Below are 25,583 nucleotides of genomic sequence, written 5' to 3' on the forward strand. Positions count from 1 at the left end.
CTCTGGATTCAAGCTGCTGGATAGGTTTACCAGCTTCTTAGCACACTAGTACTTTGCTGCTGTTTGGCATTAAAGGAAGTCCCTGTAACACACTTGCTGTACAGTTATTGTGCACAGTCATAGCTGGAGGACTTAGTCCTGGAAAAGGTGGTGCAGGTGGGTATTAATTGGGAGTACCAACTTGAGGGAGTAGATGCACCATGAAATGCCAGCAGTGGCTCACCAGGGTGTCTGGGGCTATGTGAAAAATGAGGGAAGTTACACTCAGCATCCTGCTCTCCCTCTGTTTGGGAGCTGGATGGACTATTACTGTCATCTGGCTTATCCGGTTAGGTGTCTTACCTGCATAAAGCAGGGAACAGATGTGAAAAACAAAACCTTCTGCCCTTGGGGTTTGCCCCTAAACAGAACAGGATCTAGAATAAACAGTGCCTGGGATAGCATGGTTCTAGCAGGAAAGGAAGAGACTGGAAAGGTTTCTGAAATCCAGTGTGACACATTTACTCTCTTATTCTCCCACCCAGCAGCACCCTGCTGAACTGACTATAGATCTCAAATACACAGTACAACCATCATCTTGCTAATTGCTTACCCCACCTCCGAAACTTCACACACTTCTGCATCCACTGCCATAAAACCTTCAGCTGCCTTCAATAACATTTACCCTTTCACTATAACCCTGGGAAGTTCCTGGAAAGATTTCCTCAATGCTGCTGTGCAAGTTACTGGGTAAGATCCAGAGGCACCATGTGCCATGACCCACCAACATCTGTACAGCCAACCAATTTCCTCATGCTGAAGGCCCTGCACTACAGAACTCCTCTGTGTGCACCAGACACCCCATAGAGTAGGAAACACTGCCTGCTTGGAGTGAGCAACACACCACCACAAACCAAATGGATTCTGGTGAATACTGATGACTAAGAAGGCAAAGGCTGAAACAGCATATCTTGGTTATTTGTGGTAATAGCACTTGGTCCCCATTCATCAGCTCCAGAATCCTTCTGGTCAAAAACCCCATTAAGTTACTGCAGTCCCACCTGCTTTGCCACAAAGCAGCAGGGAAGGTCACTCACTGCATTCCACTTCCAGCTTAGCCTTTTGTGTGTCAAACAAAACTCCAGAGTCATCAATATGTACATTGGTGAAAGGTCACTATATTGCATCCTACAAATTTTACTGCCATGCTGCCCTAGATTTATAAATAAGATAAAAGGACACACTTCAATTAGACTAGAATTTAAACAAAGAAAGTGATTCAATCACTTCATGAACAATCTCCTGCTACATCCCCAGCTGGGGACTCAGGTTCTGAAGGTAATATTTCATTCTTACAGACAGGCCAAGCAGGGGTCTTCTCACAACTGTGTTCCTTTAGCCATACATGTTTCACATCCTGCTGGCTTGTTTTTGTTGTTGTGTGTTGTTGTTGTGGTTTTTGTTTTGGTTTGGTTTTTTTGGTTGTTGTAGTTTTTTGGTTTTGTTTTTTTTTTTTCTCCAGCAAATTCTCCAAGGAATACATTATGAAATACTACATAAAACCCACCAGTTTGCATTCAACCATAGGCTAAACTGATGCATTGTGACACTGCCGTGGCGGGGCCATTATCGTCTAGTAATCATCTGTCATTCTTAATCATATGCCGGCAAGTTGAAAATCTAATGTGTTGTGACAAAACTGTGCTAGGGGATAACTGCAGAGTAAGCAGTTTGTCAGTCTGGAAAAACACACTGGTCAGGATGCCGAGCTTCAGAAAGCCACACTGGATTTTCACTGTGAGGAAGGTTATTTGCAAGTTAAAAAGTGAGTGAAATTGGGGTTTTCAAACACTCTTCAGATGGAAAGGTAACTAAACCATCCAATTAAGCCAAAGGAAGCCACCCTACTTTCAGTAGTTTCACTATTTTGCTACTTATTACAAGATTGGTAAACATAATTAATAATCTTACCAGTAACTATTTTCATGTGTGCTGGAAGATCTGAACAGACATTTAAGAAAACATTAACTTACCTCTGGAATAGCTCTAGGAAGTATTTTGTCTTTTTTTTAAACATTGAAACAATTGTTCTTCATTCCTGGAAAACCTGGGAATCTACAGATTTTTGTAGCAAAAACCCCATAAACTTCAGTTACACAGAGACTGCAGTTCAACCAGAGATTGCTATGACTACCAGTCCCAGCCTATAATACTATCATATTTTCCATTATCTCTTTAACCTCAAACATAATGTAAAAAACATACTTGACATTTACTTGCTCCTGAGGCAAGTCTAGAACAGTGAAACAAGAAACAGTTAGAAAAAATAAAGAATAGGTGAATTAGACCCAGGTCAGCAGGAGAAAACCCTGTCTTATAGAAAGTTACCATTAACTCTCTAGGGTTAGAAGAAGGAAACTGAAAATTCACATTTTCAGCATCCAAAATACTTGTGAACTTTGAAGAGGAAAAATGTGATAGACACAGGAAGAATTTCCTCAATTGGATAATGCTAAATATGTAATCAAAAGTTGACATTCCTGGCCAGACTGAATAAAATAAGGAAGTCAATACCACTGATCATTTTTAGAGGCCAAAGATTTAGCAAGACTCAATGAGAAAGTAAACAGATACAGGAATAGGGAACTCTGGAGTGCCATCACACAGAAACCCCCCAAACACTAGCAGCTTAGCTGGCTATTAAAGACCAGCCAGTTAACAAAAGGTGGGAAGAAAACTTGAAGGAACTTCAGCAGTTACTCATTTCTAGGAATTGGAATGCTGAATTTGTGCAAACTTTGAAAGTTTTGCAAACTGCCACATCTACACCACTGTCATGGATCTGCTGAAGCTTCCCCTCATTTAGTGCTACCTACTCCCAGATATGATACCAGAGTTCCCAAGTCTAAAAGCTCAGTCCACAGTAATACTGTTTCTCTTATTGTGCTGCAGACTACTCAGCTCACACATCAACTCTAGAAGTTCTGCTGAGGTATATTTTCCTTGATATCTATATAATTGCTGACTGATTTGCATAGAATTACCTGACTAGTGTTAATACGTTAATAACCATCATAATGCATGAAGAGAAACATTGTGTTGATTCATATTTTAAAAAAGACATAAAGCAATGCCTACAGTCCAATTCCATGTGCAGACCCCAGAACAGATCACCAACAATCTCCTGCTGTAACTCCAAATGCCACCCTTTGAATCCCATTAGTATTCTCCTTGCAAAGCACCCTAGCACCCAGAAACCCAGTAACAGGGTATTTTTGACCATAGGGATAAATTCTACCCCTTTTTATTCTTGTCCTTGTTCTATATTTTCATCGTTAGAAGTCTGAACTACAGGATAACTGAATTATGCTTACTTGACAAAGGTAAACAAGAATTTACAAGCAGCAAAGAAGATTCAGCCTAAACAGAGAAACTGTGTTCTTTGAGCACTCTCATATGTATTTGTTTTGAAGTATCCTACAGCTTCCAGAATACTAAGCCCCAACACTCTTTTTCCCCATGATGCTGCACCTTGGAAGAGGAGTACTATCACTAGATATGAGTTAGCTAAAACCCAGAACACAAGAAAATATATTTGAGACACCATATATCACTTCCTTCTGCAGGCATGACATTTTTTTTTATAGAAAATAAAAACCAACCATTTTTATTGACTGTACTGTAGATACCTGTACAGAGTGTAAACTTTAATATTTCACCAGATATGTGAATACTTCTGGAGAAAGAGTTATCAAGCACCTTCATTTCAACAACTTTTTGATATTTACAGTAAGACACCTGATTAAGTGTATGAATAGAATGAATTAAGAGTTATAAAAAGTTATACAAAAAGATCTTTAAAACATTTGTATGTTTTGTTATTTTATGATAAATATACAATTAAAGAGGAAGATGTCACACTGTTAAGACTCAGAATTGGCTCTGTTTAAAACCGTCACCATTGTGTCTGAAGAGGGAGTGAGGAAATGGGGATGTTAGCTTACTGCTCTGATCACAACACACAGTGAAATGTGCTCTGGCAGGAGCCTAACAAGCCCTGTTTTGCCCTGACACAGGTTGATTTGCATGTAAGCTTCCTTCCTTCCCACAGTGGGGAAATCAAACTTCACTTCCAGATTTATTCTGCTAATTTGACATATAAGTATGCATTTAGATTTTCCCTCTCCAAACTTACTGGTGGTGATGAAAACATCAACTTCACTTTGATTTTCAGAACACCATTTTTGCTGTTACTGAACACTGGCACATAAATGGGCACCACTATATTTTTTTTCTTTTAAGCACCAAACCAGAGGTGAGATTTCTGAAAATCAGATTTTAACTGCCATGGTTTCTTATGGTCTACAAAAAGGCCATGGTTAGCTAAAGAAGAAAGATTACTAAGATAGAATTCAGAGACCACTTTGAGGCTTATAGAATCAAACATAGAAATACTCCTTTAAAACCCCTCAGAAAACAAATGTGACTAACTCTTTAAAACCACTTGTCTCTCAATGAGTCAACATCCATTCTTTGACCTATTAGCAATTGTTCAAAATATCTAAATTTTTTTAAGTGGATTTTAGGGAACTACTCAGGAATCCACATCAAACAGAAGAAAGATAAATCTCTTAAAACCTAACAAAAACTTCAAATATATCCACTAAACAATGTTGATTATCTATAACGAATCATGTGCTGTAGGAAAGCATCACATGAGCCAGGGTGAGAATTATAATCCTTACAACACATGGATAAAGTACTTCTGTAGTACAGAAGTCAAAATCTGAGATTCAAGTTTTTGAAGTGGAAGGACTGGTAGTGAGAAGGAATGTGCTGTTACTGGGTATTCCCCCTCATCTGTTCATCCTTGGGACCCCCTGATTGTTTCTCAGCTAGAGATAAGCCCAGTCACATGTATGATGGGCAAAGCATACCACTTCTGCAGAAAACTGCTGCTCACTCCAAGGTACAATTCAGTCTCAGGATTTGAGTAGTTCCACTCTCTTTACTATGTTCTGTGTTTTGTTACTTCCATTTTGCCAAGAGACATATCCTCCTTGTCTGGGACAGATGCAACTAAGGCCTCCACATTTACCTTTAACAGCAAAGATATAATTTTAGAAGGAATAAGGTGAAGTTGGACCCAACCTGGGCAGTTCTGTCTTACTTAACTGCTACAAAAACAGCCTCTGCTTGTGTGTGTGTGCGTGTGTGTGTCTGCATATGTGCATTGTGGCTTGCTGTCAGCAGCATGGAGCACTTATCTTAAGGGCCTGATTGTGTTGATAGGAGTGAATTGTTTACAGCACATTTCCAAAAGGTGTCTGCTGCTCTAAGGATTATTTTAATGCTCAGTTTCTTTCTATACAATCTACTCCGACTGTGTTGTCAGGGCAGCGGCAAGTACGGCCTCCCGGGGTAGCCAAGCAGAGGTGAGTACAGCCACCATTATTCACCGTGCAGTAGTTATGGCCTGGAAAAAAAAGATGAAAAACCTGAGAGAAAAACAAATGCAAACCCACCATAAAATCTGAAATAAACACATACAAGAGACATTAAGATTTATGGCTACACTAGGGAAAGAAGCCATAATGAGATTAGGAGTGGAAAAAAATTATGCTTTGGGGAGATAAGAGTCACTGTATCCCTTGTGTCAACTTGACATTCACATGAAAGAAAGATCAAGATATCAGAGTGAAAGAGGCAACATGAATCAAGTGGGCTGTTCCTAAAATACGCTTCAAAACTGACCACATGGTCACAGATACTAGAATGAAGGAGAAGTGAGTGAATAAATAGAGAAGTGCAATGTGGGGACAAAGTCCAAAACATCTTCTTCAAATACCAGCTGCACAAAGACAGAGGAATGATCCATGAAAACAAACAAACAAAAATGAATTGGGTGGTTGGGAAAATGTTAACATTAGAGTGAAATGAAAGAGAAGCCAGTGCTAGAACCAGGGGATAAGAGAGGAAAGGCATCCATCCAGAAAATCACTTGAAATAGGCATAAGACATAGAAAGAAATTACACAAATATTTTGATTATAGGTATAATCAGAAGTTTATAGGTATAGGATTATAGGTATAAGAATATAGTCAGAGCACACAATATTGTTAAATTTCGCACTGCCTACCAAAATAGATCAGTGAATGAACTAGTAATAACAATATAACTGATTTCTTAATTATGACATATGTACGTATTTTTAAGCTCTGAGCCAGAACTTCCACTAAATTGTTATTGCATATGTTAAGTAATTTGAAGAGAAACTATCCTAAGGATTTTTTATAGTCCCAAAGTAAAAATAGCACAACTCCTATAATTCCAGCCATATTGGAATAAAAACCAGCAAATGCTTCTCCTGTGATTTGCCAAGAACACACAACTGCTTCACAAAAAGAAAATTATATTTCATGGATATTAGCTTCCTCTCTTCCTCTTTTCAATAGCATATCTGGAAAACTTCACATTCAACAAAGCAAAAGGGCCAGCTCAGTCCAGCCACTCTACCACCTGCTGTTTTCTGAACATTTCGTTTTGAAAAACACTAGATGTCATTAAAGACATCTGAAAGACCATAATATTTCTGTAGTTTAAACTTAATAAATGAATAATAAGGCCCTAGCTATGAATATAGCATTCAATTTAGGAGATGATACATTAGCATTTCTAGATGCCCATCTTAATCATACACATGCTTTTGCAAAGGGTAGAACAGGCGCCTTCTCCCCTACCAGTTTTGGTTTCACGTGGCAACTAAAACAATTGCTTTTATGGAAAAGCAACTAGGGGGCTTTTAATTTCTTACTAAACAGAAATCTAAGCACTAACCTAAATCTTCACTACCCAAATCAGTTAGCAGCTTATAAATGGGAGCTGCTACTAAGTTCTTTTAGACAGTAAGGTGTTACACAGCTGGAAAAACACAAGAATCATCTGGATTACCTCCTGGGCACTGAGCAAAGGCTGTGGTGATTCCATAGAGTCGTGAGCGCTTGTGAGGCTGGAAGTTATCATTTTCTAATGAGATCGTACGATCCACTGCTACAACAGCATCCCTACCACATGCAGAAGAAAATATACACAAGTGAGATGAGGGTGAAAGTATGGGGGAAAACAAAACAACACAAAAAAAACCTCCCAAAAAACCCCAACCAACCAGTCAAAAAAAACCCAAAACAAAACCAAACATGGAGAAAATTAGAAGTTGCTTCTTTTTTTTACATTAGGAAGAGATACCAGAAGTAAAATCCTCCAAGTCATCACCTTTCCTGGACAAACTTAGTATGTTATGACTTTCATTCTAGGCAGCTAAGAAATTTATAAAGGAGAAACCTGAATAATTTTGAAGGTACTTCCAGTTCTGGACACTGTCTCTCTACAGGAGGGATGCATGTGTTGGTAGTTATGGTACAATTTTCACATTCTGCCCCCTGACAAGTATTGTGGTATAGCTGACATCGCAGCTATTATAACAATTGTGGACAATGATGTATTTTAGGTGGAGCCTGATCTCCAGAAGGAATATAGCTAGTCATAAGCAATCCTTCCTTCCTAAGTATAAAAGGACAGTTGAGTGACACACTCATAGCATGTTGTTCCTCAAGCTTGTTCTAGAATAGCACTTCCCAGAGGTTAGTTTCTAACTTGGAAACTCTCACACACAGTAATAGCTACTGCTGCTGCAATTGATAGAGGCATTTGGGTAAGACTTTGCTGATAGAGCTCATAAAGCCATTTACATCAAGTAAAAATATTTATTTTAAAATGCAGGGACTGGATTTTTTTCCCAGAAGTTAAAGTAAACCTCTAAGTCTTGTTCATATGGCAACATTTTAGAGCATTTGCAATAAAGAAAGTGTCATCAAGATAGTGAATGCTTTTTTTCCCCCTTATTTTTGATTGAACATTCATATAATATAGGGCATAGAAAGCCAAGAGTGATGAAATGTCTGCCCTCTACAATGCATCTGCTGTAAGAGAAAAAAGTTACTGCCCACTCCTTTCCCAAGAATGTTCAGTGTTAAAAGCATTTTATTGAAGGACAAATCACTGTGCTAAAAAGTGAAAACTCAGTTAACTGGCAGCATTAATAGGTCAACTCTACATATCCACTCCACCCTGCATCAGCTATTGCCAGGAAAGCAACAAAACAGGAATGTGTGAGAGGTCAGGCTTGAGAAATGCGGTATATACTTCAGTTTCTACCGGGGAGAAAAAAAAAGATGAAAGTACTCCATAATTCCTTTAGCAGATAACATACCTTCTCCAGTCTGTATAGTATAAATTCTTCCCATAGCTTGTAACGCCAAAAGGATACTGAATTCCTTCAATAATCTTTCGTCTACCAAGCTGATTAGGGTTCATGCATTCCAGCCTCTTGGTACCTGGATGTAGTGAAACAATTAAGCCTTTGAATCAGAACAAGAGAGCTCTCATCAGGGATGAAACACAAGCACAAATATGCAAACATGAACAGGGTAGAAATTCCTGGAAATCTTTTAGTTTGCTGCTTAGTCAAAGCCTTCCTCCATGTCACATGTGTACATGTGCCGAAAATTGAATGGATAAATACGCTGATGCTAATGCTACTCAGCACACCACCAAAGTTAAAGTCCCAGGCTGCCATGGCCAATGCTCACAAACTGAGTTTCCTGCTATGGATTCCAGAATCCTTGGGCTGGTGTGGAAATTGATAGAAGGCCTCCTCCATTCTGGAGGGATACTTCAACCGTTAACTGGTTCCACCTGCTCTGGAAGACATTTCTGCAAAGTTTGTTTGGTGAGCATGTTCTTGAAATGTTTGCTGGATTGAACCATGAAGGTGAGACTGCAGAAAGAACATCTAATTCATAGATGCAAATAGGGTGCAAAAGGGTCTAGCATTAAAGCCACTACAGGCTGGGAACACTGCTAATGGATGTAAACACCTGTAGGTTTTTCCTAAGTAATGTGTTTCAGAAATAGACCAAAAAAGGAGAAGATGCAAATGTGAGAACAAGACAGGAAGAGAGAAAAAGTAACTAGAGATAGCAGAAGAAGATACATTTGAAGATTGGAGAAGGTGTTTTACAGTGAAAAAGAGAGCCTGGCCATTTTAATTTATCCAAAATTTGAAAGGTGACTTGAAGTGTAAAAGCACCTCCACAGGAAGACATCCCTGCTAGAGTATACAGGGTGAAAGACAGCAAGATGCCAAAAGATAAAAATTAAATGAGAATTAAAAGCACACTTCCACCCCACCCACTGTCACAAAACTAACAATGGGTTTGTGGCAGAACTTTGATCCCTTGATCTTTTGGGTGCATTGCTTTTTCAAGACTTCTGTCAAATATAAGCCAGACTTGGCCTCAGGTTACAGGCCTTAAAACAATAGTGCCAGGACAACATTCTGTAAGGCAGATTAGATAAATCTGTGGTTTTCCCTAGTCATAAACCAACAACTTCTACAATGCCCTAAGCACCACCTAATAAAACAGCCACATACAAGACACACAGACATAAATCTGTTGCATTCCTAGAAGGTTTTGTGATCAGAATTGAAATCCTTCAGCCTGCACACAGTCTCATGTGAATAGCAATGAATAAATCATTAAAGCCAAAAGCTATGTCTGAGCATCATTTCAGGACTGGACATACTTACACTATTACTATTACGAAGAAATATTTTAGCCCTCCTTTACCTGCATCTACCCAGCACAGCATTGAGGAATAAGGATCAAATGTCAGTCCATTTGGTAACCCAAGATCATCTTTAACAAGAATTCTTCTGTTTGTGCCATCCATGTACGAAGTTTCAATTTTAGGAGCTTCTCTGTTCCAGTCAGTCCAGTACAAATTTCTTAGGAAGAAGAAAAAGGCTAGAGTTGAGACAGGGACTTATCTCAAAAGACTGTTGTAATTAAGAAAATGCTAAGAACACAAAAGTAATACACAGCCCTAAATAATTTAAATAAATAAGAAGGGCCATATTGCACTTTGATATAGAAGTCAAAAAAGTGTAGTAAAAATGGAGCAAATATACTTCCATTAAAAACAAAAGGAGCAAGCACAGACATAAGAAGAAATGCTTTACTTCCATTGGTTAGCTTATGCTAGCCAAAAATACCTATATTTCAACAGTTCTGAGGGTCATTCAAAATCTACATCTACATTTCAAGTTCTTCATCTCACTTCCCATCATGTCTGCTCAGGCTAAAGCAAGAGTATTTGGCATGCATTTGGGACCCATTTGAAATAATATTTTTATTTTCAGCATACCATGAAAGCAACACCGAGTGGAACCAGAGTAGTTTTTCCTCAGCAGAGATCCCAAGAGAGGGCCATTAACTCTCTGATGTTTTACAATTAATAGCCACTTTTTAGTGATAGGATATTTTTCCTTGGATGGACATTCTGTGCCTGAGAATTTGCATGGTCCCTCAATGGCACCCATGTTGTATGCTCCTTAACACACACACACACAAAATTTACTATAAGATGGAAGTCCATGATGCTTGACCTAAGCTTAATCCATGATGCCTGACCTGAACCCAGAGCCTTACTCCATCACTGGGGTTCTGTGTGGAACACTGTTCATTAAATAACCAGATAAATAAAATAAATCTTTGTATGTGTTTCTTGACAACACATTCATACCCTCTCACAGGATCCACGACAATTGCTCTGGGGTTCACCAAGCCAGTGTCAAAAAGGATGCGACGCTGGCGCCCGTCCAGCCTGGCCACTTCTATTCTATCCAGTTGAGAGTCAGTCCAGAAGATGTTGCGACCTAGATGATCTACAGCTATCCCTTCAGGACTTCCCAAGTCTGCAGGAGAACAGAGACAAACATTCCTAGCCATTATATTTATTCCCAATACACTCTGTTAGCCTCAGTGCTCCATAACGATAGCCTTTAAGAGAGATAAGTTTTCTTCAGTGTTCTGGCTGTGGTCCAACAAAAACTACTTTATATCACTCAGAAGAGGAACATGCATTTTACTTCAAAGTTTGAATACACAAAACTCTCATAAAGGCATAAAATGAAAAGTTCCATGCAGAACAAACTCACCACACATCGAAACTGTACATGCAGGGGCAAACATAGGAGTTTATAACAGAAAAGGAATAGCAGATAGTGTCAAAATCTTATTCTACCATACTTAGAAGGCCATAAAATGGATTTTATAACCCTTAATGTTTCTCCTTCCTTAGTACTGGCATACACAGCACTCCTCTGACAACTGAATTTATGCTAAGTGAGGCAACAATTAAACAAAATAAAATTCTAAATGCTAGAGACGATGACATTAACTAACTGATGCCATCTAGATCTAGTTCTTTGTTTTTGCAGAGCTGTTCTTTTTGGAACACAGTTTAGTACTGCATGAGCACAGTTTTCCTTGGACAATTAGTTGTTCCAAAAGCAACAGGAAATAGCAGATAATGACCTTACTGCTCTAGCATTAGTAATTTCTAACTTGGGTGCAGGACGCAGAAAAAAAATGTATAAAGCTTAATTCAGCCACTATGAGAAACTGCTCTGTTTTTATCAAGGCTCCATTGAAAAAAAAGCAGGCAGACCATGAGGAATTTAAGGAAGCCAAAGACAAGTTACAAAAAAAGGTCTATTTTCATTCAATTTCAGTTCCAAAAGAAGAGGAAAGAATTGTACATGGTCACTCCCCAAAAGAGGAAAAGTGACCCTTTAAACCAGCCAGATGTTGAAAAAAAGCACCTTTCAAATGCTGATCCACACACAGAATGGAATGTATTAGACTTCTTTTAATTCTTGGGTTTATTCACTGACAGCCATTAAACAAACATTATGTGACACAAGCAACCTTTCTGGCGAAAAGGCATTTGGCTCCGGATGTTAGAACATAGGACTCTCTAGATTTTGCTATTGTGATATTGCTGTAACAATTGCACAACAGTTCAAGCATCCTCTGCTCTCCCACTCCAGTGGATTACACTTTATCTGCACACATGGCATTTTAAGTTTATATTAATTTCTGAAGAGGTGGAAAGGAACAAACAAGATGCATTTCATTGTTTCTGACTCACAGCTCATGGCCGGATGGAAGGGGTGATGGGCAAGAAAGTAAATGTTAAACAGGCATTTTTTATGCCCCCTGAGGGCTCTTGGGCACACTTTGACTCAGATACACTGATTTCACACTACTCCTTTATTTCTCTAAGTGCTTCTGTGAAGCTAAGCCTGTCAGCTGCAATAAACCACCTCACGTATACTTCAGACCCTCAAATGTTCTTACTTTTTCCTTGCCAGTGGCAGCGTCTGCTGAGGATGGCCTCCTCTTGAGGTGACGGCAGCAACAGTGCCCAGTGTCTGGGATCAGAAGATTACTGACTAAATGGTAATGGAGGAGCTCCCAGAGTCTTTTAGGAAACAAGACAGTAGCAGGCAAAAGGTTTGCTGTCACTGATTCCCAAGAGCCCCTGCTCCCTGACTAGTTTCCTTGTTTCAATTTCCTTATGTCAGCCATATGTTAGAAGATTTAGAGAAGTCTAAAGTAAATGTCCCTTCTGTGTGGTTGATAATGAGCCAGAAAACACTATCCCCCATGGAGGGAGGGGTAAGGGAATATTTCAAAGCTTCATTTATCACCAGTCTTTCCAGAAGCACAAATATGTTCTTGCTATATTGTCATCAAGCCTGATACAGTCAGAGGCTCTGTCCCTGAGGGCAGGTTTGTACAGACATACACAGCCGATAAGACTTTAAGCAATTACTTTAAAGCAGGGAAAGCTCTGCTTCCTAACCTACTGCCACAGCTGCAGGGCTGAGAAAGCCTCCACAGCCTCCACAGCTGCAGGGATAAAGGAGAACTGGATGGGGCTCCACAATTAAACAGTGTTTCTGCAAAGCAGCACAACTTGGATCACAAGAGCTTTAAAAAGAAACAGCCAAAAATGTAGTACATTCCACAAAAATACGCATGAACTGAAGAAAGCAGCTGGAGCTCACAGGAGGAAGAAGGCAAAGATCAAAATGAAACAAAAAAATTCTCCTAAGTCTTCTGAGGGGGAGGCCTTTTCCTATTTCATTTGAAAGTTTGAAATTTGAAAGTTTCAGTTTTGGCCCACAAAGAAGATATCCATTCAAATGCGGAATATTCATTATTACTTTGATCTGAATCCTTATTAAAATGTCAAAGAGGGGCTTCTTTGGTCCAGTCATTGTGATTAGGCATTTCTTGTCTTAGGTGAGTAACCACCAGGGAGGCCTTGCAGGGTCTCTGACTGCTATAGATGGCCTTAAACTCCCCCTTTCTCCTTCCTAGGACAATGGTAGGATCCAAGCCACCCAATCTGTCTGCTGACCCTAAGAGAATGGAGTCCTACAATTGACTATTCCAAAGCACAAAGTTCAGGCAGTGATTCTCTACACATCCAAAGAAAACCAAACCAAATTTATTGTAGAGTTTTATACCTGGCTGATCATTTTTCTAAAATAAATTTCACAAGTTTTTGTAACAATGTCTGCAAAGGATTCAAAGCAAAGGTGACCTCTTCCAGTATCTTGCCTTCACAAGTGTTCTAGGATCTTGAGGGCACTAGTGTTTAAAATGTGCCTCCAGCTACTTTTGCTATGCATTTCTTTTTAATGACATCTCCCCTAGCCACTCACTTTGTTCTCTAAACCTGTCCTTCCCCTTAGCCCTTTCCATGAAATAAAAGGGTTTAACATCCAAGATGCATGGGCTTGCACTTAACCCTTCTAATGAATATTAACATGGAGTGCAATAGCAGCAGTCTTGAAGGAAAGACTGTAAGAACAAGATGAAAACTGGATAAGCATTAACTCCACATTACCACCATTACCATTACCAATGCTCAAATCCTTGGACAACTACAAAGGGTAAAAATCAAACAAGGTGGCTTTACTACTTTCCATGTTCACTTGAGTAGCAGGCATGGGAAAGCCACAGCTGAAATGTTTTCTAACAACTCTTCAGCTGTTTGATCCCCAAGCCAAAGGAAGAGAGAGCAGGAGTTCTCTTCAGCCTCCATGCTCACCAGTCCTTTCTCAGCAGAGCAGACAGCTAACAGGTAGAGTTCCGGAGAGAAAAAAAAAAAAAAAATACTACATGTCGCAAAATCTCAGCTATCCAGCACCTAACTTGCTTTCCATAACAAAAATCAAAGACACCCCCTGATAGTATACCATGTTACTATATAAACACAGCTCTGAGTCAGCTCAGACAATACCTAGGAAGTACATATTACTAAATTCAAGTCTCATACCACTCCTAGAGAAAGACTTTTGTGCTGTTACCTGTTTTGATTATGGTTGTTGGCTCCCCACCATGCAGGCTGGCCCTGCTGATCGAAGGGCCACTGATGTCTGTCCAATAAACCATCTTGTCCACGCAGTCATAAGCAACTCCAATAACAACTTTGTCCTGTTGGACAACAGGCAAGTTAGATCAGCTTAGGATAAACAACAGTTACTCATCAGCAGCAATAACTTATGCTTTTAAGTTTCAAGCTTGAAGAAATAAAATTCTTGAGGAAAGGTGGGAAAAGGGGAGGAGAGGCTAAGAAAATCACTGTCAAATATCTTAGAAAAATACTTTCAGTTAAAAGTCCCTTTTAATTAGCAGAGATCATTCATCATTATCTCAAAGAAGCATTGGAGATATTAGTACTGAAAAGTTTGTTCAACTTCTACAGCTTCATCTGCATACCCATCTAAAAAAAGTTCATGTTGACATTTTACTGTGTTGCCGCTTCATGTACCTTTTTCCTCTCATTCTTTCCCTTTAAGGGGGAATAATGACTTCCATCAAATCTGACTTACACTGACATCCAAGTCATGAATTAAGGCTACACTTCCTATGTAGCACCATTGGAATCTAAAAAGTTCTAGCAAAGTAAGATTTTAAAATAAAAGTTAGCTTAAACAAGTACTACGTAAATCATTGTGGTGGAAACAATGTGCTCAGTAACAAGAAACATTTAAATGCAATTTTTCAGGCAGAAAGAAGACAGGACTAGAGTTTAGGTTTAGAGTTCAAACTCCCTCCCCCGGGCAAATCAAAGGGAGTATCAGGGTAAAGCAACAATTGTACATGGATTCCCAAGACTGTCACTGCTCTGCTTTTGCAACACAGCTTCTTAGAAAGATGTTCCAAACCCATGAATTAAAACAGATGCACTTATTCATCATTGTACATTAATTCTGTGGGTTACAAAACAGTATAAACACCTTTATAAACACTTTGCAAATACACAACACAGACAATACGAAGTCAAAAATGCTAGCAGAGACTGAAAGTTTCCATTTAATTGGAAGTTTCTAGAAAGAATTGCATCTTATCTCCTGGAAGTTCTTTCCTCAAAATACTTCTAATTAATTAATTAAAGTTAGATCAAGTAAATAATGAGACTATGTGACATGTATTCAGAATCATATCACCTTCAGACTTTTTACTTTTTTAGATGTTTTTTAAAGTGCAGCAGCACTTTATAAAGGGACAAAGCTGATTTGCCCTTACATCACAGCAATTTATGGTACTATTTAATGAAGTGAGTGTGTGTAATTTAGCCAGTATTTGATTTAGTAACTGCTCGTTATAATATATGAGGAAAAAAAAAAGGAAATCAGCATGCTACTTGACATTGACATCTATTCTAAATAAAGCAACACTGGAATGAAACCAGAAATCCTAGGCCTTGGGCAAAAGAAATGAATGCGATGAAACTGCCACTGCAAAGGGCTGGCAAGTGACACAGGTGGTGGAAAAGAGAGGTTCTCAGTATCAGGAATTAATTTTCTAGGAAAAAAGATTCTCAAGACAGTAGTAAGAAGCATGGGAAAAAGATCTACCACCCACTGGGCTTACACATGAAGAAGGAAGCAAAAAAAAAAAGAAGAAAGAAAAATATATGTGTAGCCAAGAAGTGGAGAGAACTGACTGAAAAAAAAACAGGAATAGATTAAGACTTAGGAAAAAACATTGAGGGAGTAGGAAAGGAAAAAAGGGGAAAAAAATCTCTATCTACTGATATTGTACATCTCCTAAACATTTATACCAGAGTCAGAAATTTAATAGAAGTATGAACAGACAGTAGTTTATATGAAGAGCTGCTGGAGGCACATGAAATTAGATTTTTGTCTTGTGATCTATTGTGAGCCATTCTTTAAAAGGAAACAATTACTTGTTGCATACCTTAAGTTTAAGATTTTTGACTAGTCAGGTCAGGAATTTTCAGTATCAAATTGGTGGGATACTGAAATTTTAATGAAGAGTAAAAATTGTGTTTTCTACTTAAATAATTGAGGTATGCAGACAAACAGCAGCTTTCATTTTTGTCAGGAATCTTCTAAAAAACATGGACTTAGCATAGTAAATTACTTACTGGAATATGCAAGAGTGCTTTTGCACCATTTTTCTTCATATTATTTCCCTCTAGTGGAACATGTTCAATTTTACCACTTTGGGCAAAAAGCAAGTGTGTTCCTGGTGGCAGAGGTACCGTGTCTGGTCGAACAGAGGGCCCAACAACAACAGCGGGAGCGGCTGTGCTCAGACCTTGTAAATAGAGAAGAAAGAGATGGGCAAAAAATTAGTTTGTGCAGCACAACAAGGCTCCTTATTATCTGCAGAGACACAATTACAGTCAGAATTTTTAGAAGGAAGCAGCCCTATAAGCAAACATCAATAACTACAATCAGATGCAAAAAGCTTCCAAAATCTTCCTCTTGGTTGACAGAGAAGGAGCAATTGACATAATAGGTCTTTTCATGTTTGCCTCTGCAATTGTTCTTTACTTCAAATGTTTAGAAAAATCTATCTTATTTTGCAGCTGAAGTGAGGAAGTCGTAGGAAGAACATCCTTCATTTCCTGAGGCAAGTCAGCTGTTACAGCTCCCAGAAGGCAGAGACTATCTGGGCCTCTCACTGTTTCAAGGCAAGGAAAAAGCTAGAAAACTTTCTTGTTCAGAAGCTTACCAGAGCTGTACAGGTACCCTGGCTGAAGGAAAAGTGTATGCTGGGATCACTGAAGAGCATAAGACAGCAGAAATCTGCATTGCTCCAAGTCAGTGCTGTAGCTCATGGAAGGACTAAACCCCACATTTGGGAGATGGTGCACTCAGACAGAGATACCAACAAGAAACAACTACTTCAGCCACTTACATGGTGGTCGAACTCCTGGACCGCTTCTGGTGCCATCAATCTCATTTCCATCCCTATCCACACACCAGCAATATCCACTGCCAGCATGGCACTGAGTGGGTAGGTAATTCCCATGCTCATCACACTGGGGAATGAAGTGACCAGCTCTTACACCCCTTGGGAAGAAAGCACCTCCACTGCCAAGAGCTGCTTCACGTTCATGCTGGCATTTGGTCTTTTCTGCTTCTGGGGAAAACAATGAACAGAACAAAACAAACCCCAGTGAACATTTCTGCTTTAGCTAATAACTACAGTCCATTAACAGTTAACATCTACTGACCCCCTGTACACAAGAATTCTTACCTCTAGTGGAGCATGACACTGTTCCAAACATTGAAGGCATGTGACTTCAGAACAGCTTCAACAAGTCTGCCCTATGTAAGTGTGACATATGTGCCTTAAACTTATTTTATCTCTCACTGCCTAGTTTATAAGAGAACAAACAAGTCCCCTGCATCTTCCATCACTGAAAGGTCATAAACAGGAGCTGGAAAACTTGGTTGTTCTCCTTGAAGCAAATGAGCAAGAACATTCTGTCTGACTTTTGACCCTGAAGTCTACTTACTGGCAATTATCCATGGGCTTTAAAATGTGACTAATTTGACAGACCCTACAGCTGCTGAAGGTTTTTTTGTAATGCTAAAAGTTGAGATTTCCTTCAAAGCCACAAGAGAAAACCACAACATGAGGCAGATGCCAAATCCTCTAAAGATCTTAGGAGGTGAAGCAATTAATTGCTATGATCTATGTTAGGTCTTTAAAGTTTGGTTATGAAGTTTGAGCACTCAATTCTTCTAGATCTAAGAAAGAAATTGCAGGAGCATCTAGTCCACTGTCTGGTGAAGGATGGAGAAACATACCACGCACACTGGCTACATCACATGCATATATATTACTGCAGAGACTACAGAGGAAAGAAACTTTTCAGATGTCAGATCAGGACATTCAGAGATCCAGCTCTTTATGTTTTAGTTTTACTAAATGGTCTGAAATAAAATGTACACCTTCTTATTATAATATCTATCATGCAGGTGGGAAAGTCATCTGGATCAACACATCTTCTAGAAGCCAAAGAACATAATGAAATTAAAAGAATACAAAAAAATATTATATTTCCTTCTCCAGACAAAGAAATCTGGCTTGGTTTTAGCATACACTTGAGAGGAGAGGAGAGGAAGATGTAGTTATGGAAGAGTACCCTTTCCCTGTCAATGATTTCTACAGACATTTAGAAATACTTAGCACAAACTGTCTGCCGAAGAGCCATTAACACTACAATTCCATTTACTCCTTTCCTTGTTTTTACACTGCCAAGATTAGGACAGGATTAGTTTTGTGTGGCTCAGACTAGACTGACCCTAGCTGAGCAAAAAGCTAATCCCATGCATCTACAGACTGTTGTGGTGTAAATCTCTGTTCTGTAAAAAGAAGGAAGGGTTTTTATTGATATTTAAACTAGTTATGCAAGAAAAAGCTTTGGACAAGTTTCATACACCTGGACATAATTAGAGAAATATAAATGACTGGAGAACAGCTCACTGAACAACTGCAATATTTGGCATTGGTTTTAACGTGGGTGGTGGAGAGCCTTGAATCAACCTACAAAACCAGATCTTGTAGGAAAGCTTTCATTATCTGTCTCAGATTTTGTTTTCATGTATTCAGTGTCCTATGCAGTATGCAGGTAAACAGATGGCTTTGCCACAGGTTTTTTTATTTTATACTCTCATTTATAGACACAGATGGCTTTGCCACAGGTTTTTTTATTTTATACTCTCATTTATAGGCACTGTTCACGGGAGAAAGCAGGGGGAACATCAAGTACTGGTAAACTACCCCCACACATAGTTTTGTCCAGTGCAGAAAAAAATTAATTATTTCATTCCTATCAGCTTTGAGAAACACTATTAACTCCTCCTCAGTAGGATGCAAGAAAAAAATTAGAAACTGTTACTTTTCTTCTTTGCATCAGAAACTCATAAAAATAGGGTATATGCCAACAGGTTACAGTTTTTTAATCAATATTCTATATGACTTATGGAAAGGAGGGTGTATACACTCCCAGATAGGATCCAGTGGTTACACATAAAATATATTAGTGTTGTTGGTGCCTTGAAATATCAATGTCTATTCTAATTTCAAGACAATATTCACAATAATATCTGCAGATTTTACTCAGGAATTCCGATTGTATTTTTTTAAGAGAACTGATCTTGCAGTGATCAAGACCATTCTCACAAATGGTCTGCTTCTGCACATAGCAACTAAAGTCAAGAGACTTGTCAAAAAAATCAAAATTAGTATTGAATTTCTAGAAGGCAGAGCATATGATTGGTTCTTTCTAAAAAAATCCATCAATGCTAAATTTTTACTTGCATAAAAATATTTGCAAATACTCTATTGGCACTCACTTTTAGGAATAAATGTGTAGTTTACTACTTCTTTGCTCATGAAAACCCCTTATACTAGTGATCACTTTATATACAGTATCAAGTACAGTTAGTAAGCTATGTCAAACAGACATTCTGAAAAGAAATAAAGTCAGAGTTACCATGTTCATCTGTGCTGACTCAATAATTTTAACCCATCTTTCAACACTGTTTTGACTCCCTAATATGAATTTAACCAGTATTAAAACTTATAAACCAAACAAGTTACTAAACTAAAGAACAGCTCAGCCAAGCATTTGGAATCCTTTCTCCATTTCTTCCTTCTTACCCCTGAATCATGGCCAGGATTACTATGCTTACAGTTTAGAGGCACCTAAAGAAATGTGAGTTGAAACCTAGTCCAGTGTTCTGGTGAAGGCACAATAATATTGGATACAGATGACAGTGGGTTAGGATAAATAATCTGCTTACACTGTTTATACTGCCATACCTTTTACTCAGTGAGGTTAGGAGAAGATGCTCTGATTTTGCAAGTTTTAAACTGGATTAACTCTCTAAAATTAGTCTAGCTATGGCAGAGTTTGAAAGATGAGATTGACACAATAAATAAAGCACATTTCCTGCCCTGATGAGCTAACAGCACAAGCTAGGCAAAATGAGTATGAAAGGGCACATATTTAGGCAGCACAAGGGCTACTTCTTAAGCCAGCATCCAGACACAAACATAAGAGCCAGAAAATTTCCTTCACTACAGCAGCCTAAAGGTGGTTTCTTAGTCAGCCTGCCTTTAACATAAGTACTGTAGTATTTCATCCAGTCAAGACTCTTCAAAGATATAGAACAATTAGCATTAGGAGAGTCCTCTGATCATGTGATTGTCATGAAGAAAAAGTCCATTAAATACAACAGGTAGTGAAAAGAGCAAACAACATCTACCTGCTATAATGGTGCTGCTACATCTACTACTGCACCTGATTGTAGCAAATAGAAAACAAGCCACGCCTGTTTCAAGGCTCCATATACAGGGATAACTGGCCCTGATTTTCAGGAGGTTCTCACCATTCTTGGAACCCATATTTGAAAGGTTATGCAAATGATCATGTCGTTACACCAGGATTAGTTCATTCTGCCAGAGATTAAACAACCAGTGAAAGCAGGACCTAGGTAATTATTAGTGATGAAAAAAAGCAGGGGGGACATCAGTTTTTCATTAACAACAGGATCAAGTTATAGTATTTTTCAGTATATGCATTTAAACATCACCAATCAGCATTTGCTGTAAAATTAAGTAAAACCCTATCCTCACTGCGTTTTGCTGCAGTTGATGCTTGACTGCTGAAGGTAATACACAGACCCAATAGCTTTGTGTTTTCCTACAGCACTCTATTTATGTCCACAGGACTGTTTCATTTTGGAAACTAAGCACTTAATTTGGCAAATACTTAAAAACTGGAAGAAATTATCTGAGTCAGAAATCCAATGTCATTAAGTAGCGGTATCTTTGGTAAATTCCCATATTACCTTAGTATTGCTTGTAAATATCCCTATTAAGAAATTTAATTACATCATTTGGATTCCAGAGGAAGATATACAACCATAGCTTGGCATCATTTGTGGAAGTGAAACAGGCCACATGAGAAGGACAGGATGTAAATGTAAAGTCATATTTCTTGGAATAAACTGTGTAGGAAAGCCTCTAAAGATAGATTAATCTTTGAAAGTGCAACCCAAAAACGCTATCAGCACATTACATCTCAGTGCTGTAGGGATTGTGGGATGGTATAAAAAAGAATTCAGCACAGGGAATATACAGGCATAGAGAAGAGTATGAGGCTATGGAGGTGATTCATAAATACTGCATCCAGCTCTAGCAATCACACTTCAAAAGAACAGTGATAAATTGAATGAGCATACAGAAAAAAGCTCTTAAGACAGAAGCTGTAGAGCAGAATAGAGAACTAATGTGCAATGAAGAATTTGTGGACTGTGGAACACAGTACAAGTCAGACTAGATACACAGAATGGTGCATCCTGAACTTCAGCTAAAATGATTGATTTGTATTTGATGAATATTAAACATTGTTTTTCAGTTGATTCATGAATTACCAGTAGAAATCTGGAATTTAAAAGTCACCAAATGGAATTTGTAAAAATGAAAACAAAAGTAGCCTGAATGTGGAAAGATGAGATGAAAAACAGAAGTAACTATTTTTCACATATGTAAAGAAAGAAACAGAATGGAGAAAAAACCAAACTAAATCCATATACAAACATTCAAGGTATTTTTTAGCCATAGAGGATTGCTCTTGTAGCAGCAATGTAGAAAATTATTTATGAACTTTTCTTAAAAAAGATGGAAGGTGAGTGAAAGGATGAGAAACTGAGATGTATAGACTTGTCTTATTCAAAGACTTATATTGACATTTTTAATTGCTGTCCTCAGACGCCATAGAAAAAAAAATTAAAAATCCAAATAAAAAAAGTTTCTCTTTGTCCCTTCATTTTCCTTTGTAATTCCTCACTTACAGTTTTGTCCTCATGTGTTTCTCATGTGAAACCAGTTGCACACAGATGATCAGAGAATAGCTCTTAACCGTTCCTAGTTCCAAGAATCCAGTCTCGTTACTGTTTAGTAAACAGCGTCTGGGGTCTGCAGGGGTAGAAACACTCAGACATCTGGTTTTTTTGAAATGGAAAAATGAAGCGTGAGGAAATAATGAAGTACAGACTTCCATAATAGCTCGGAGCAGCAGGACATTCCAGCGTCATTAACTCTTTCATTAACCTGCCTGCTCACTCCTACAGACATTCCCATGTCTGTGACTAAAATCCATTTTTCTTGTTAGTCTACTTGTTTCAAGAGTTGCCATTGAGACTTAACAGTAGGTTTCATACAGTAATAAAGACGCCAAACAAGCAAGTAATTGTACACATGGGTTGGAACAGAGAAAAGCAAAAAGAACTGAGTATTTGGATGAATGAAACTTTCCATGCTATTAACAACCAGGAAACATTTCAGTTACTACACAGAGACTTATTAGATCAAAACCTTAGTGGGTAAAAAGTGGGAGACAGGGTCTCTAATTACAGCTGAATACAATACAGCCTCCTCTGCAATCTCCATTCTGAAGCACCTCGAATGCTAGGGTAAACAAAACTACTTTTGTGAGGCTTCAGAAAGTATAGTTTTTCTGTCCCTGGCAGCTATTAACTGATGGATCCATCCATTCTAGAAGCACTAAAGCTTTAGCAGCAGATGACACCCCAAGGGCAGCTATTGTTCTATTAACTCTAAGAAGGGAGCAGTCCCTAAGTTGTAACCATTGCCATTGCTGCAGACTAGCTTCGCAACACCGATACTTTGTGCTTCAGTCACAGTTTAGCAAAGTGAGACTTCTTACCTACTCACTTTTTTTTTTATACTGCTCAGAACATTTAATGGGCAGAGACAATTGATACACATGTTTCTAAAGCCTGTCTTTTACTGGCAATACAAAACCATATTAAAAAAAAAAAATCAGTCAGGCATATACGAAGACTAACAAAGCCTGGCAGATCTCCACCCACTAAAACAGTAGATACAAAACTCTTAAAAATATTTTGTTTCTGCTATTAAAATTGTGGGATGGAAAAATCCCTATTCAAGACAATTGTGTTGAGCACAAAGTGAAAAAGTGTACAGGATAAGTAGAAAATAAAGTAACTGCAAAATAATACCATGTGCTTAGCAGTTGAGTGGACACACTAACCACTGCATAAGAAAAGGTGTTAAGAATAACAAAACAACCCCCTACTTAAGTAGATCATCACATATATTCAGAAGAAATTAACTGTGTCCCTGTAATAAGGTTAATTGGCTGATTGCAAATATCATATCACTCTACCAAACCACCTGTTTCATCTACAAAGGGCACATGGCAGACATGAAAGCAATGTTTTTGCCTCTACATTTCTGCCTGAAGAACTGGAAGCTTTAAGGTTTGATTTGCTTCAAATTATTCACATCAAGTTTCTCCTCTAGAAGAAATAATTTTGGTTTTATCAGCTGGATAGTTAGCTAAATATTTTGACACAGGTCATAAACACCAGTTAGCTCCTCATTCATCTAGCACTAAAATGAAAATACACATTGGTAATTGTGCATGAAATGTTAGTTAAAAATTATATTAAAAGACTGACAAAGTGGTGAAAGCTATGCCACAGAATTAAACACTTGAAATCCTCCTGAAATTTACCTATGATATAAAAATCTACAAGCACTGAGTGATTTCACATAACACCTTACTGTGCACATGGTCAAGTGTAATATAAATATGATCTAAAACCAGAATCAACTTTGATTTTTTTTTTCTCTTCTCTGTACAATCCTTTGTCTTTTGGTTTCAAAAGCTGCACATCCAATTGTGGAAAAAAAAAAAGATCAGTAATTCAGAATTAGGGAATATAGAGGCAAAATAAAAATATTAAGTCTCAGGTAGTAATATCATGCCACAGAGACAAGCGCTTTGAAGCAAACACCTCCACTATTAAAAAATAACAAAACAACCCAACCAAAACACCTAAATCCTTTCTTTCCTTCTGGTCCTAGGATATTCTTATTACTCTTGACTGCACAGTTTGGGTTTCAGCCTGTTGAGAAATGCCCACCAGCAAGAATCTTAAGAGGAAGAAGAATTTGGTTTGAATATACTGAGAAGTTAGTGTTTACTTCCTGGCAGAAAGATTCACTATCTACAAAACCCGAGTGCTGTCCCATAGGTTTGCCATGCTGTTGAATTAAAATAAAATAACAATGCTACTTTGTGCTCCAATGTTCTTTCCTCTTTTTTTTTTTTTTAAGCATACCTTCAAGATGAGTTTTACACTTCAAGCCTCAAAGTACAATGGAGAAACAGAAGTGAGAGGGTAAAGAACTTTCTCTTAAATTGAGAATGATCTGGATAAATACAGAAAAAAGTGCCAGCTGGAAACTGTAGTCTTTCTAGACCACAGGCTCTATGTGGCATGTAGGCATCTAGATCTTACTGCAGACAAGAGCCTCATTACTTTGGTCTCATGTTGCACTTTCTCCTGTAAATATTGCATTCACTTGTATTGCCAACAATTCCAGATATTTTATGGGAAGTGATTACTGAGTATGCAAACCAAATCACCTCCACTGTCAAACCTTTACAGAAGGCAACTTCAAAAGATATTATCAGCCTGGGGCTGAAAACTGCTGGGAATAGAATAAACAAAACACAAAAATTGATAGCAGTCAAGATACAATTTTGACACAAGCTTGGTAAAGTCCCAAACTTTAAAGACTTGAAAAGAATAAAGACACCAATGTGGAAGTAGCACTTTGTTTCAGAGGGACTCAAATTAAGATATATATTCTCCAAATTCCAAGTTATATTTCTGGTCCAACTTTCAAGAACTATAGAATTTTACCTCCTAACACACATCGGAAACCATCCCCACGATAACCTGCCTTGCAGTGGCAGCTGAAGGACCCAGGAGTGTTGTAGCAGAAAGCATCTGGATGACAGTGGCCCTGCTGACATTCATCTACATCTGTAAAAGAAAAGATCAATTTCAGACGAATGCTCCTTCTGATGGAAAAATCAGAGTGATGAAATAAAGTACAAACCTGTCACATTTTCAGCCTCCTATTTAGGGTGTCTGATTAGACAGACAGTGCTTTGGAAATACATCTAGTACAGAAATGCAAGGGAGATTAAAAAAGAGGCTGAAGAAGGGGAAGGGGTAGCACGCCTGTATTTTAGGTTCTCTGTCTCAGCAAATCCCAGGATTCTCCTATTCCAAAGGGTAATAGACATTATTAACTCACAGTATTTCAGACATATAAGTAATTTCTTTGGGAAATGTGGACATAACATAACAAGAGAAGTAGGATTTGGCTAGCCATGTTTCCAACATGTGATTAGGTAAAGCTCCCCCACTGCACTCATGACATGAAACAGAAAGCAATATTTTTTTACATAATCAGAACACTTTGTTTCACCACCTTAGTAATTCA

At 38.3% G+C, this 25,583-nt stretch overlaps 1 protein-coding gene across 1 annotated transcript in view; it reads right to left on the bottom strand.

Moving 5' to 3' along the window:
- Positions 1–3,589: 3,589 nt before the first annotated feature.
- Positions 3,590–25,583, bottom strand: part of NID1 (nidogen 1) — a 42,747-nt gene continuing 20,753 nt past the window's right edge. Inside the window, exons 12-20 of the mRNA XM_021527091.2 lie at positions 24,995–25,117; positions 17,133–17,357; positions 16,354–16,526; positions 14,267–14,393; positions 10,624–10,795; positions 9,669–9,826; positions 8,249–8,372; positions 6,931–7,043; positions 3,590–5,455 (exon numbers count right to left, since the gene is read on the bottom strand). Of these exons, the coding sequence (XP_021382766.2) occupies positions 5,334–5,455; positions 6,931–7,043; positions 8,249–8,372; positions 9,669–9,826; positions 10,624–10,795; positions 14,267–14,393; positions 16,354–16,526; positions 17,133–17,357; positions 24,995–25,117 (1,337 nt within the window). The 3' untranslated portion in view covers positions 3,590–5,333. The remainder of the gene's footprint in view (positions 5,456–6,930; positions 7,044–8,248; positions 8,373–9,668; positions 9,827–10,623; positions 10,796–14,266; positions 14,394–16,353; positions 16,527–17,132; positions 17,358–24,994; positions 25,118–25,583) is intronic.

Source organism: Lonchura striata, chromosome 3 (assembly GCF_046129695.1).
Source record: "Lonchura striata isolate bLonStr1 chromosome 3, bLonStr1.mat, whole genome shotgun sequence".
Classification (NCBI taxonomy): domain Eukaryota; kingdom Metazoa; phylum Chordata; class Aves; order Passeriformes; family Estrildidae; genus Lonchura; species Lonchura striata.